The sequence below is a fragment of the Pelobates fuscus genome, chromosome 11 (genome assembly GCF_036172605.1).
Source record: "Pelobates fuscus isolate aPelFus1 chromosome 11, aPelFus1.pri, whole genome shotgun sequence".
NCBI classification, from domain to species: Eukaryota; Metazoa; Chordata; class Amphibia; order Anura; family Pelobatidae; genus Pelobates; species Pelobates fuscus.
The window spans coordinates 97,689,225-97,703,515 of record NC_086327.1 but is presented as its reverse complement, the minus strand read 5'-3'; the positions used below and the strand labels follow the sequence as shown (position 1 = coordinate 97,703,515).

The following is a 14,291-nucleotide window of genomic DNA, read 5'->3' as shown; positions in this document are numbered from 1 at the left end:
AGTGCCGCCCGCCCAGCAGCCACTGGACCACCAGGGAGAAAGAGACCCCCCCAGCATTCCCTGCTTAGGGCAGCACAAAACCAGGATACCCCACATGTTGTATCTCACTTTTTCAGAATCTCTCTCTTTTGTCATTATACACCTCCCCAGACCTCAGAGGGATAAGTGTAATTATAGCATTAAGGCTGCAACATAAAAAAGTGTGGAACAATGAAGGGGTCTGAATACTTTCTGAATGAATTGCCAATAACAAAGCTAATTTTACTTATTCTGTAAATAGATTCCAAATAAGTATTGATTTCTGTTAATCTAGGACAGCAAAACTAATCGGAACTGCATTTTTATTAGTAAAACATTTCCGAGATTATCCTTGGATTTTTTTTTAACTGTAACAATGTCAAGTGTCAATTACTGAAGTCAGAAACTACAAAGTCTCCAGCCATATAGAAAATAATAATAATAATAATAATAATGTAGCAAATTTACATTGTGTGCATGGCATTGATAAACAAAATAATAATAAAAAAAAAAGTTACAAAATCTGTCAGTTACAGTAAATAAATCAAACATGTGTTACAAATAAGTATAAAAACTAAAAATAATTTAGGTAAACTGTTGTGCTCATTTTTGCTTTTAGAAGTATTATACTCTGTATATTTTACTTATGTAAACATTTGCCCTTTTAATATGTGAAGATGGAGCCACCTCTTCCTCTTAATATTGTTTGGATTGTTACAATAATGTTTTGAATTATTTTTTTTTTTTTTTATAAATACTTGTCAATAATAAAAAAAAATAATTAAAAACACATATATATATATATATATATATATATATATATATATATATATATATATATATATATATATATATATATATATATATATATATCACAGACGTAATCAACTTTAACATTAACTAATATACAGGTACAAATGTTTAACGCAGAGGAGCAGAGCAGGACTCCAGCTCCCACCTCTCTAAGAACCAAATCTAACATGGGGATGATGGGAGTTCTAATCCAGCCAGCATTGATAGACTTTAGATTGTTAGCCCCTGTGGTTTTCCCTCAGCTTTGATTGAGCAAGGTATCCTAAAAATTGCTAGAAGATTCTTGCACATCATTATTATCAGCCCCCTTACTGTCCCCCAAGCCTGGGGTACCCCTTACCGAGTGCCACAGATCCCAAACAGGAGAGGTAGGTAGCTGGGGCACAGCTACACCCCTTGGATAGTCGTTGGCACGAGTTGAGGGTCGTTCTATGCCGACGTCCTTTAGAGCCCAGGTCCCTTGACAAGGACGTGACTATAGCAATGGGTCTCACAGCTCTATATCCACCGGGCTCGGTAAAAGGTAAAAGCTCAGACACCGGGCCGCTATATCCACCTCTCCTCCATCTCCATAGCCACCGCTTGACAACAAGCAAGCCACAGCGCATGCGCCGAGCCGCAGTTCGCGGTGGATTCTGGGATTTGCAGTGAAACTGGCCACAGTTGGAACCATACAAATAATGCTATATCTATGGCTGGAACAACCCTGCGGTGGCGCTCTGCGCATGCGCCAAAACACCGGCGTTCCCGGAAGCGATTCCTGCACATGCGCAGAAGATGTAGATCGGGATAGTGCAAAAAAAAAACAAAAAACAAGTGGCTATTTGCTGGTTTAATGGGCAACAGGAATTCGTCTACGGGCAAGCCCATGAAGATTTTTAAAATAAGAGTTTTGAACAGCGAAGACAAATATGGAGTGGCCTGCAAAGATCTGAAAGAGTTGAAGGAGAAAGGATGCAAAAAGTTCCAGGTGTAATATCTATGTCAAGGTGTAATAATGACTGGGGTCTGGGGAGGCTTATTGTGTACACTGTATCTATATAGTGACAATATCCTAAGAGCAGGATTATGTATATTTCTTATTTATTAGTAATAGTTTTTAAATCTCCTTGTGATACTGTATAGGTAAATATTTTTTATACTTTGTGCTCTTCACATATCTAGCAAATATAAAGAAAATGTATTTCCAGGTTGACATCCTGTTTGTGCACCTGTGCTCTTCACAATGCATTGATGAGGAAGCAAACATGTGGCATTCTTATTGTTTAATAAATACATTTTCCAGCGTTTTGACATCCCCTCCACCTTTCCAACGTCACCCGTTGGTCTGTGATAACCGAATGTGTTATCAATTATTGCCAAAATTATTTCCCAGGGCATTCCCATTTTTACCATACCACAGATTTCAAAGCATACACTGATATTATTATTGTTATTATTTATATAGCGCCAACAAATTCTGCAGCGCTTTACAATGGGTGGACGAACAAACATGTAGTTGTAACCAGACAAGTTGGACACACAGGAACAGAGGGGTTGAGGGCCCTGCTCAATGAGCTAACATGCTAGAGGAAGTGGGGTAAAGTGACACAAAAAGTAAGACTAGTATTAGACTAATGACAGTTGCAAGAGAGGAATCAGTCGGGAGCTATTAACAGTTTAATTGATATGCTTTTATGAAGAAGTGAAGAACTGATATGGCTACAGCCAGAGCTGAAAGTAAATAAAAAATAAAACACGACCTGTAAATGTCAGCATTTCTATGTAATTGCAAACATATTTCTTTATTACACGGTGTGTATATATATATATATATATATATATATATATATATATATATATATAAAAGAAAATAAGGTCATTAAAGTTGTATATTTCTTTATGTGTGTTAATATGAGGTATCCTTATATTGTCATGGGGGGATTAAAAGGAAACTCCAAGCACCATAAAGACTTGTTGCAGTAGTTTTGGTGCAATGATGCTGTGTGGGGTGAGCATTTTTTTTTTGTCACACAGTTTTAGTTAATTTTTAGTCACTCTAGTAAAGTGAGCTCTAATAATTATGGATATTTACCTGGGTTGGATGATAGCTTTATGCTGTTGAGGAAGCATCTTTGTATAGACGCAACTGCACCCAGCATTAATTTCTTTACTTATATTTTTGCCCTCCTCCCTCTTGGGCATGTAGCTTGTTATAGCCATGAACTATTATTATTATTATTATTATTATTATTATTATTATTATTATTATTATTATTGTTTTGGTGCTAATAGTATCCGTTTAATTACAATGTTTTAAAATAATGCTTAAAGGGACACTCCAGGCACCCAGACCACTTCTGCCTATTGGAGTGGTGTGGGTGCCAACTCCCACTACTCCTAACCCTGCAAGTGTAATTATTGCAGTTTTCTATAAACTGCAATAATTACCTTGCAGGGTTAACTCCACCTCTAGTGGCTGTCTACTAGACAGCCACTAGAGGGCACTTCCTCCTTCATAGCACAGATTATCTGTGCTAGAGCGTCGCTGGACGTCCTCACGCTGTGTGAGGACCTCCAGCGTCGCTCATTTCCCCATAGGAAAGCATTGAAAATCTTTTTCAATGCTTTCCTATGGGGAGCGCTAATGCGCATGCGGGATCAGGGCGGGAGTCAGTAGGAGGAGCGGCGCGGGGGAGGAGACAGCGACGAGGGACATCGTCGCTGCCTCAGGTAAGTGACTGAAGGGCTTTTCACCCCTTCAGCAACTGGAGATTGGGGGGTGGGAGGGAGAGGGAACCTGCAGTGCCAGGAAAACTGATTGTTTTCCTGGCACTGAAGATTCCCTTTAAGTATCAATGCTCTTTAGAGTCAAGTTGAATGCAAGATAACTTCAATTTGTTTATTTTTTTAAAATCTTTTTGTGAATTCCTTTTTAACACAAGCAGAACTGATGTCACTAATGCATTAGTAGGAATTTCTGATTTAGCTATATCTGAAGAGAGGGCCAGACTGTGGATGACTGCAGGATTCATGTAAGTGTCACATCTGTTAGAAAGCAGTTTGTCTCTTACCTGTGGGGCAGCACCAGGGAAGTCCTGGCACCATAACCACTGCAACAAATTGATGTGATTATGGTGCTTACACTGATTCAAAGAACACTGTAATAGTCCAAAGTAGAGAGCATGAACACCTTACATTGCAGCATCATAAAGTAAAACCTGAATTCTCATTATCCACCCAAGGGCACATATTTGTTTGTATTTTTTTTACTGTCAAAAAGTGTACTGATGTGCAAACTGACCATTCATCAAGAGAATGGCAATTGTTCCAATTAATTTCCATAGCAACTCTAGTTAGACTGTATAAAAGGTTCAAGCATACTATATCTGTAACATATCCTACTACATATATATATATATATATATATATATATATATATATATATATATATATATATATATATATATATATACACAGACTCAAAGGAATCCATGTTTAAAATGGAATGAGGCAAAAATGTGATTCTTTGTTAAACAGATTTGCATATGCCCACCCAGAATCCTTAGCCATAGTAACATCACTGCAAATTTGTGATTTCTGTGGGAAAAGCAAGTCTTATGGCTTGACTGGTGTGCAGATTTTTGTAAAAGGACACTATAGTCACCAGAACAACTATAGCTTATTGAATTTGTTCTAGTGAGTAGAATCATTACCTTCATGCTTTTTGCTGTAAACACTGTCTTTTCAGACAAAAACAGTGTTTACGTTACGGCCTAGAGATAACTTCACTGGCCACTCCTCAGATGGCCGTTCGAGATCCTTCCTGGGTCATGGCTACCTAAAATGCATCCAAACATTCAGAATCTCCACCCTCTGCATGCAGACACTGAACTTTCCTCATAGAGATTCATTGATTCAATTCATCTCTATGAAGAGATGTTGATTGGCCAGTGCTGTGTTTGAATTGTGCTGGCTCTGCCCCTGATCTGCCTCCTTGTCAGTCTCAGCCAATCCTATGGAAAAGCATGGTGATTGGATCAGGCCAGCACTTCTGATGATGTCAGAGGAAGTTCACAGGCAGAGGTAGAAGCTTCAGACTTGAATACAAGTAAGGTTGTACTATCTTTATGGAGGCAAAGGGGGCTAGATAGTGGTTTTAACACTATAGGGTCAGGAATACATGTTTGTGTTCTTTACCCTATAGTGCTCCTTTAACATTGTATTAACTATATATAGTACTATAAATCTATAAATATATATATATATATATATATATATATATATATATATGTGTATATATATATATGTGTGTGTGTATGGAGAGAGAGTGCCCTAAGACTTTGCATACATCTGACTTGTTGTACATGCATTTATACACATATAGCTGTATTAACTGCTAGGCTTTAGTGCTTACAAAGGGACATGATAATAGACACCCTGACTACGCCACCTGATTGATGTGGTCTGGGTGCAGTGTCCCTGTCCCCCTTAGTCCTAACTTGTCTTTTTCATTTTAGACCTAGAAGGAGTAGGTGTAAATCCTTTCTATCTAGCAAGTAAACCAGGTGCTACATAGTGCTTAGCGACATCTATTACTTTAGATGAGAGATGTTACAGCAACATCTAATTACCAGTGGTTACATTTTCCAGCATGTAAAAAGCCAGTAATCAATAAGAACAGCGACACACATTTTAGCTCTTACGGACTTGTTGGTAAATGATTGTGACAAGCATGGAAACAAGCCTCACATTTTTATAAGGAGTTGCTTGCCCACTGTGCACTGAGCACCTCTAAGGGCCCTTTCAGAGCCGCCAAATAACTGTTGTATTCTTGTATTTTTTATTTATTTATTTTTTATTATATGTTGCAAAATTTCATAAGCTTGCATATTTTACACAACAGAGAAAGATACCTATTGTACAATAAACTATGCAACCCTTATTTTTTAGCTCCCGTATTCTAAAACCCGAGTAGTCCTGTATGAGGATGGAACAGAGCTGAGTAATGATTATTTGATGAAAATTCCAGATAATACTGAACTTATGCTGCTCACTGCTGGACAGAAATGGCAGGGGTGTAAGTAACAACTTTATTTATTTTACTCCGTATAATGCTAAAAATATAATGTGACATTATTTATTTTTGACAATCTTGTTTTTATTGAAGGTTTTAGTACAGTTTAACAAGTCAGTAGGTGAAAATATAGGGTATACACTAGAATTAAAGAAATGCGTACAAAACAAGGCATATAACCTAACCCAGTGGTGGCCAGTTAAAAAGTGTGCTCAGTGCTTATCAACATTAGAATCATAACTTCAATTGTTCCAAACCCTACTGTATGTGAATGGGTTTTACCAAAGTACCAGAGTCCGCATTAATTCATTTAGTGCCATGTGTTTGGTAGACCGGACAGAAGTATGCTACCAGTAGCTGGTGAGGTACGGTCCCTCTACCCTGCCTGTCCCTGTTTCCTGTTTCATCCCCCTCCCCCCTTTGATCAGTGTGTACCAAGTCTGGGAGAACCTCTTTCATGCGTGACGCCAACATTTTGGCGAGCAATTTGTCGCTGTTCAGCAATGAGATGGGCCTATAGCTAGCACAATGTTCAGGGTCTTTTCCCTCTTTAGGCAAGACAGTGATGTGTGCTGCCAGGGACTCCATCCCAAGTTTGCCCTCCTGGAGTGATGAGTTAAATGAGGCGAGGAGGTGTGGAAGCAAAGTATCACGAAATATTTTGTAGTATTGTAGTGGGAATCTGTCTGGGCCGGGTGCCCTTTCCGTCTTCGAGGTTTTAATGGCGCTCCTCAACTCTTCTATCGTCAGTTCCCGCTCTAGGTTAGTGGCTGCGTTGGCGTCCAATTTGTTGTTGATGTGTGCGGTCAGTTACCGTCGCATGTCTGCACTCCTTGTGAACGCGCTTTGGGGTCTCTGAGCTGCTGTTAAGCCATAAAGAGAAGAGTAATATTTCTGAAAGGTTGCAGCAATATCAGAGGGATGCGCCAATGCCGTTTTGTGGATATGGAAGTGGTCTTGTCTCTTTTTCAGCATGCAAGCTAGAAACCTCCCACATTTGTTCGAGTGTTCATAAATTTTTTTTGGGATTTATGGAGAGTTTAGTAGTTCTGTTGAATAAGTACCGTTGAGAGTTCCTTCCTGGCCACGAGCAGATCTCTGAGATCGGCTTCAGTCAGTGACCATTTATGCCACGTCTCCAACTCTGAGATCTTCTCCAGGATCATCCGTAACTGGTCTGATCTTTGCTTCTTCCTTGACGTGCCAATTTTAATGAGGGTGCCTCGGATTACACTCTTGTGTACCACAGCCAGTGGCGTTTCCGGAATGGCATTTTCCTGAAAGTAGTGCTGTAGGATCTCCTGGACCGATTGTTCCACCTTGGCATCCAGGAGGAGTGCCCCGTTCATTTTCCATATGCGCTCCATAGGTCGCAATAGCTAGGAGGCCATCTGAAGGGAGACTGGCGCGTGGTCCGACCAGGTGATGTTTCCAATGTCGACATCCTTGAGGTGAGTGAGGTGTCCATGGGATATGAACAGGTAATCAATGCAGGTTTAGAGATCATGCACCGAGGAGTAGTACGTGTAGTCCCTACCCTCCGGGTGCGTGGACCGCCAGCAGTCCACCAGGTGAAGGCGTCTCAGTGCCCTTCGGATAAACCTTATACAGCTCTGAGGAACTGTGCTCAGTCAAAAAAGGTGTCCCACTCGGGTTCCAGGGTTACATTAATGTCACCCCCCAAAACCAACGTCCCTTCGGAGAAGTCCACCAGGAACCACAGGATGGAAGATAGGAAGGCATGCTGCCCCGCATTTGGATCATATACTGTGGCGAAGGTGTATGGCTGGGAAGCAATGCGTCCTTTTACGAAGAGGTATCAGCCGCCTGGATCCGCCTTCTGTTCCAGTAACATAAAGGGTGTTGTGTGGGAGAAGAAGATCGCTACTCCCGATTGCTTGGTGTGAGGGTGGGATGCAAAGTAGCCTTGGGGATAATGGCGGTCCCGTAGAATCGGCTCAGAGTTTAATTTAAATTAGTTTCTTGGATCATAACCACCAACGTTCGGAATGCCAATAGCTCCCTGAAAAGGTGAGAGCGCCGTTTGGGAATGTTGAGTCCTCGGGCGTTGATGGTGCGGATATGTAGCCAACTGTCCATCCCAGACCATCCTCGTTCCCCCGAACTAGGGCCACCACCCTCTGCCATATCCTATATTATGAAGGCAAGGCGACAGAGGAAGAGAGAAAAAAAAAGGGGGGGAGGAAGGGCCCCTTCAGCAGGCGTTGCTCGCGGGTAGCTCTCCAGGGTCAGCCTGCGATGGGAGGGCTACATAATAACAAATGTCCCTTTGGTCTGGTACACCTCAGTGCATCTGGTGTTGCGTCGCCCCGCCCCTCATCAGAGTATGTAAGTCCGGAGGAGTGCGCAGTGTAATAATGCGGGGCGTAGGAGACTGTCAGACGTGTGAGTAGTTGTGCTCCCGCAGGTTAGAGAGATTGTGCCCCCCTTTTGGGCTCCCAGTAATGCCCTGTACCCGCCAGTTCTACTGGGCAAGCGCTAAAGCAGACGCGGGTGGCCGTATGAGCTAAGTTAAGGGTACGGTGCTACCCCACAGACCAGCTGGCATGACGCGGGTCTACCTATCGTATATGCTTGGGAACCATGTGTGTGTTATGTCAGCGGGGGTTCCTTGCCCTCGTTCCCGGTGTTCCTAGCGGGTTTAGTGGGCGGGTGACGCCGTCAGTCCGGGGGGAAGTAAGGAGTTTGAGTTGTGAGGCCTAAATGTTGCCAGATGAACCGTGTGATGGGTAACTGTGCAGGACTGGAGGAAAACAGTGTCTCCACCCCTCACCACCACCCTCTGTTTAAACAAACAACCTGCGACTGACCCCCTCCCCGTCCCTCCAGCCCCCGACCCTCATAACAGGGTCCTGGCTCTGTGCGGGTCACAGCGAGCTAATATGCTGCCTTCCGATGTCCTACTGATGAAGAGAAAAAATATAAGAAAGGAAAATAATAGGAGCCCCCTCGCCCCGAACACAACCTACGCCCCCCCAACAATAACCAAGCATAACAGATAGTATATACGATGTCAGTTTTAAATCACATTGAAATGGATGCCTGCCAAATGCAAGATATTATGTGCTTGCACACCAGTAGGTGTAGTTAAATCGTCCCACATTTATTCAGGTTGAGGGCCCATGGGCATCCGTTATTATAACGGTGAAATGGGAGATTATAAAAAATAAAATATCATATATATAGATTAAAAAAAATGTCCCCCCCCGTCTTCTCCCTCTATGGGGAAAGTGGAGCTGTGGTGCTCGTCGTGTGTCCCTTTGAGCTTGCACCTGGAAGAGTGGGCTAAGGTCCCCATGGTCCAGCCGCCCCGTGGGCCCTGCACATAGTAACCTGGTTTCCCCCACCCCAACGTGGCAGCATGGGATCCCACCCAAGGGCCGCTAGCCCAATGGAGCCCCCCATTTAGAGGTTGGCCGCAACTTATTGCCTTGGGCAAGTCCCAAACCCCACATCCGGATGCAACACCAAGCCGTCCAAGCAGCAGCCCATGACTAGACAATGAGATCTGGCAGCTTGGATAAAGATCCCACAGATCATCACAGGGCAGGACGTGGAACCCCCGACCCCCTGCACCCCACCCCAACAAGATTGGTAAGCCCCAAGTACCTGTAGTTGCAGCCCCCGCTTCCGCCTGCCGTGTGTATTGCCAGGATCAGTGTCCTTGTGCGCTTTCATTCCTCCGACCTCCGCGAGGTGGCTCGGCCCGTCTCTGGAGAGGAGGCGACTGGTGCCGGATCGCTGCTCCCTCGGTGGTAAGGTGTTGGGGGTGCAGAATCCAATTCTGCACCAAAGTGCAAGGGAGGCCCGGAGAAATTCTGGGACATCCTCTGGAGTCTTGATCATGGCCCATGGCTCCCCCTATCTCGCCTGGAGGCTGAAGGGATACACCCACCTGTATTCAATCATGAGGTCCCGCAGGCTGGACATGACAGGGCGTAGTGCTCTCCTGGCGTCTAGGGTGATGGGAGACAGATCTTGGTATAGGCTCACCGATGCCTTTCCCTCGCTTTCTGCATGATCCGTTCCTTCTGCCTGAATGAGTGGAAACTGCATACAACATCCCGTGGCACCCCATCTGGCCGTGGGGCACAGAGCACTCTGTGTGCTCTGTCCAGCTGTACCTCCCAGAGGGCCTCGCCGCCCATGATCGTGGTAAAGAGGGCTTGAAGGACTTCCTCCAAAGGTTCATCCTGGGGGGTCTCAGGTAGGCCGCGGTTCCTTATATTGCTGCATCGCCCCCTGTTGTCAAGGTCCTCCACCTGCCACCGGAGGTCCAGCAGCATATTGCCTTGCCTTGTGGCGGCTATTTCAGCCGTTTCGTGGAGGCGATCGGAGCAGGTGGCAGAGGCTTCCAGGGAGGTGACTCTCTCATCGAGCGCTGCAACGTCCCTCCATATTCTGGCCAGCTCTATGCGGATCGTGGTAGTGATTGAGGCTTCCAGTGTTGTAGCGTCTGCCTTGGAGAACATGGCTGCGTGGATTGCCTGGAGGTCGGCTCTGAGCTGCGACATCGGGTAAGTTTCCTCGTCATCCCCGGTGTGCCAGGTTCCAGGGCTTAAGGGGCGCTGACATTGAGTCTGCCGGGTGAGAGGATGTGCGGCCTTCCAGGCCCACGAGGTCCGCCAGGGTCGAGAGAAAGCTGTCCATCGGGCCGGTCCTGGCGGGTTCCAACGGGTGCCTGGTCAGGTGGGGAACTCCTGACCACCTGGTTCGTCCCATTAAGACCCAGGAACACTGCTATTAGCTGCTGTTAATTGGGTATGGAGCGTGAAGCTAGGTGCTTAAGCCGCCATCTTCACTGCGTGCCAAACAACCCCCCCTAAATATAATGTGACATTATTATTGTGTTTCTTGTATATGCATGCTAGATATAATACTGCAGTCAGTAGAAGTCCTTAGGCACCTTGCAATTTGCTTGTGCGTATCTGTTAAACAACTGTTTTCATATTGCACAAGGTGATACATGGAAAGAACAACCATTGCTTTTAGGGATTGAGATGGGACATGTGCATCTGTGGTGAGCCGTCAGCTTTTTGGAGTCTTCCACAACTTACCCAGCCATGTGGGTTTAATGTAGACTTGAGTATTTGTTTTCAGACAAATACATATTCTTTTATATTTCAAGCAATTTGCCCACTTTTCCAAAAAACGGACAGATGCAAAATAAATGAAGATCGAATTGGTTGTTGGACAAAATTTGACTCTTGCAATCTGGTTGTTTGCTTATTGCAAGTATTTGTAATTTTATTATATAAATCCGCCCATAGAGAGGGGCTAAATAAATTAGACATATGGGATAAATATGAGTCTTTGTGTGGGGAAATTCCCATGCATGTCTAGAGAGAACTTACCTGTCAGAGTACTCTGGTTGGCTTGCAAGTTTGAGTTTGTATAGCGTGGAAAAGCCCTTATAAGGGTGATTGTTTCTGATGTGCAAGTTCAGTCTACGTAAAGCCCAATACCTTTTTTTTTTTGGCCTTTCTTGGAGGCAAGTATAATTTTTTTTTTTAGGATATTTCTTTTGGGAGGGTGGCTGGGGGCTTGAAAACTCTTAGCCACCCAAAGGGGGATAGGTGGAGCCAGTGCCACATTTTTACGGGGTGGAGGCCAATAGTATGTCCAATCCCCACCCCCTTGTATATTTTATTATTAGCCCCCACTGGACCTCTGTACATATGATGAATAGACCATCGGGCCATGAGAGTTGCTCTTGAGGGTTATCCCTCGGGTGCTTACACATTGTCCAGCTTGAGGGACCCCTTTTGAGTTTCCAGCCCATAATGTGAGGGGCAGAGTGCTCCAGAGCTGTAGCAACTTGAAGTGCTCTTGAATGGACAGCAACTCATAACTGCAAGCAGATGGTGTCCCAAGTGGCAAGAAAGTTCTCCTTTTACTTCTGCACTGAATCCTTTGGTAGGGCATTTAGAGGTGTGCTGGCTGCCGCCGTTTTGAGACTTGTAGTACCCAGCACCTTTTCAGGATATGGATTGGTGGTGGGGATTGGGATGACCCCCACCAGTCCAGAGAGGGGGGATACAGGGCCCTCTCACAAATTGGCCTGCAGGGTCTCACCGAAGAGGTCTCCCCGCCAGTTCAACGCAAGGCTGCAAGTCTAGTAGGTTAGAGCAGCGCCGCAACAAGCTTCAAAATACTTCCCCGGAGTGCCAAGTGACAACCGGACGTTTCCAGGTATCGTCTCGACTTGGATTAGCTATCAGGGTAACATGATTGCTAGAGATATACCTGATAGTTTGCGGAGCTCATACTCAATGCAACCGCTCGACATGGCGGTCAGGCCTGCTCCCCCTGAAGTTGTCATTGTTTACACATGTGCATTTCAGTCCACTCTCCTTGGTTGCCAGGTTACATCGATATCGCACAAACTGTTCTCGTTGTATTAACAATTGGTGGACTTTTTTCTGGACAGACCTCATATATACACCCTGTTCTAAATTATTATGCAAATTATAATTTTCTCATTTACCTAAACAATTGATGTAAATAACAGTCAGCATAATTCTCATGTTATCAACTATTAAGAGTACAATTCAAATTTTATTGAAATAAACCTCCTAATGATAACAGTATTTTTTTTTAAACATAAAAAACTTACAATGCACTGTTCCAAATTATTACGCACAGTAAGTTTCAAAACACTTTATAGGTTGTAAAGAACTGAAAATTGTCATTTGTTGTGTTTGCAGCATATTTACTGAAATCAAAAGCTATTACATCAAACTCAATAACAACATTTTTACTTTTTAAACATTTTAACAGGTCATGTTACATTTTAACATAGGACCCCTTATTTGATAGCAGCTTCACAAGTCTTGCATCCATTGAACTTGTGAGTTTCTGGACAGTTTCTGCTTGAATTTGTTTGCAAGATGTCAGAATAGCCTCCCAGAGCTGCTGTTTGGATGTAAACTGCCTCCCACCCTCATAGATCTTTTGCTTGAGGATGCTCCAAAGGTTCTCAATAGGATTGAGGTCAGGGGAGGATGGAGGCCACACCATGACTTTCTCTCCCTTTATCCCCATAGCAGCCATTGATGCAGAGGTATTATTTGCAGCATGATATGGTGCATTGTCATGCATGAAGATGATTTTATTACGGAAAGCATAGTTCTTCCTTCTGTACCAGGGAAGAAAGTGGTCAGTCAGAAACTCCACATACTTAGCAGAGGTCATCTTTACACATTTGGGGACCTTAAAGGGGCCGACCAGCTCTCTTCCCATGATTCCGGCCCAAAACATGACTCCACCACCGCCTTGCTGACGTTGCAGCCTTGTTGGAACAGGGTGGCCATCCACCAACCATCCACTACTCCATCCATCTGGACCATCCAGGGTTGCACGGCACTCATCAGTGAACAGGACTGTTTGAAAATTAGTCTTCATGTATTTTTCTGCCCAATGCAGCTGTTTCTGCTTGTGAGCATTGGTTAGTGGTGGTCGAATAGAAGGTTTATGCACAGTTGCAAGACTCTGGAGGACTCTACACCTTGATGTCCGTGGGACTCCAGAGGCACCAGCAGCTTCAAATATCTGTTTGCTGCTATGTAATGGTATTTTAGCAGCTGCTCTCTTGATCCAATGCATGGATCTGGCAGAAATCTTCCTCAATGTGCCTTTATCTGCACGAACCCGCCTGTGCTCTGAATCGGCCACAAATCTCTTAATAGTGCGATGATCATGCTTAAGTTTTCATGAAATATCTAATGTTTTCATACCTCGTCCAAGGCATTGAACTATTTCACTCTTTTCGGCAGCAGAGAGATCCTTTTTCTTCCCCATATTGCCTAAAAATGGTGCTCTGCTTAATATTGTGGATCCACCCTCCTTTAGTAGTTTTTCCTTAAATTGGGCTCACCTGGCAATCTAATTATCACAGGTGTCCGAGATTTTTTTTCAGTGATCAAAAGAGCCCTGAGACACAATGCCATCCATGAGTTAAACTGAAAAACAAAATACCGTATATACTCGAGTATAAGCCGACCCGAATATAAGCCGAGGCCCCTAATTTTACCCCCAAAAACTGGGAAAACTTATTGACTCGAGTATAAGACTAGGGTGGGAAATGCAGCAGCTACTGGTACATTTCTAAATAAAATTAGATCCTAAAAAATTTATATTAATTGAATATTGATTTGCAGTGTATGTGTATGAGTGCAGTGTGTGTATGAGTGCAGCGCGTGTGTATGAGTGCAGCTCGTGTGTATGAGTGCAGCGCGTGTGTATGAGTGCAGCGCGTGTGTATGAGTGCAGCGCGTGTGTATGAGTGCAGCGCGTGTGTGAGTGCAGTGTGTGTGTGTATGAGTGCAGTGTGTGTGTGATTGCAGTGTGTGTATATGAGTGCAGTGTGTGTATATGAGTGCAG

The 14,291-nt window shown here is 44.0% G+C and overlaps 2 protein-coding genes across 2 annotated transcripts in view; one reads left to right on the top strand and one right to left on the bottom strand.

Moving 5' to 3' along the window:
• CEP104 (centrosomal protein 104) overlaps positions 1-1,407 on the bottom strand; it is a 113,218-nt gene extending 111,811 nt beyond the window's left edge. Inside the window, exon 1 of the mRNA XM_063436570.1 lies at positions 1,172-1,407. The gene's annotated coding sequence lies outside the window, so the exon portion shown is untranslated. The remainder of the gene's footprint in view (positions 1-1,171) is intronic.
• Positions 1,408-1,611: 204 nt separating this feature from the next.
• The window catches only part of DFFB (DNA fragmentation factor subunit beta), a 29,554-nt gene continuing 16,874 nt past the window's right edge, over positions 1,612-14,291 (top strand). The window contains exons 1-2 of the mRNA XM_063437109.1: positions 1,612-1,801; positions 5,764-5,890. Of these exons, the coding sequence (XP_063293179.1) occupies positions 1,667-1,801; positions 5,764-5,890 (262 nt within the window). The 5' untranslated portion in view covers positions 1,612-1,666. The remainder of the gene's footprint in view (positions 1,802-5,763; positions 5,891-14,291) is intronic.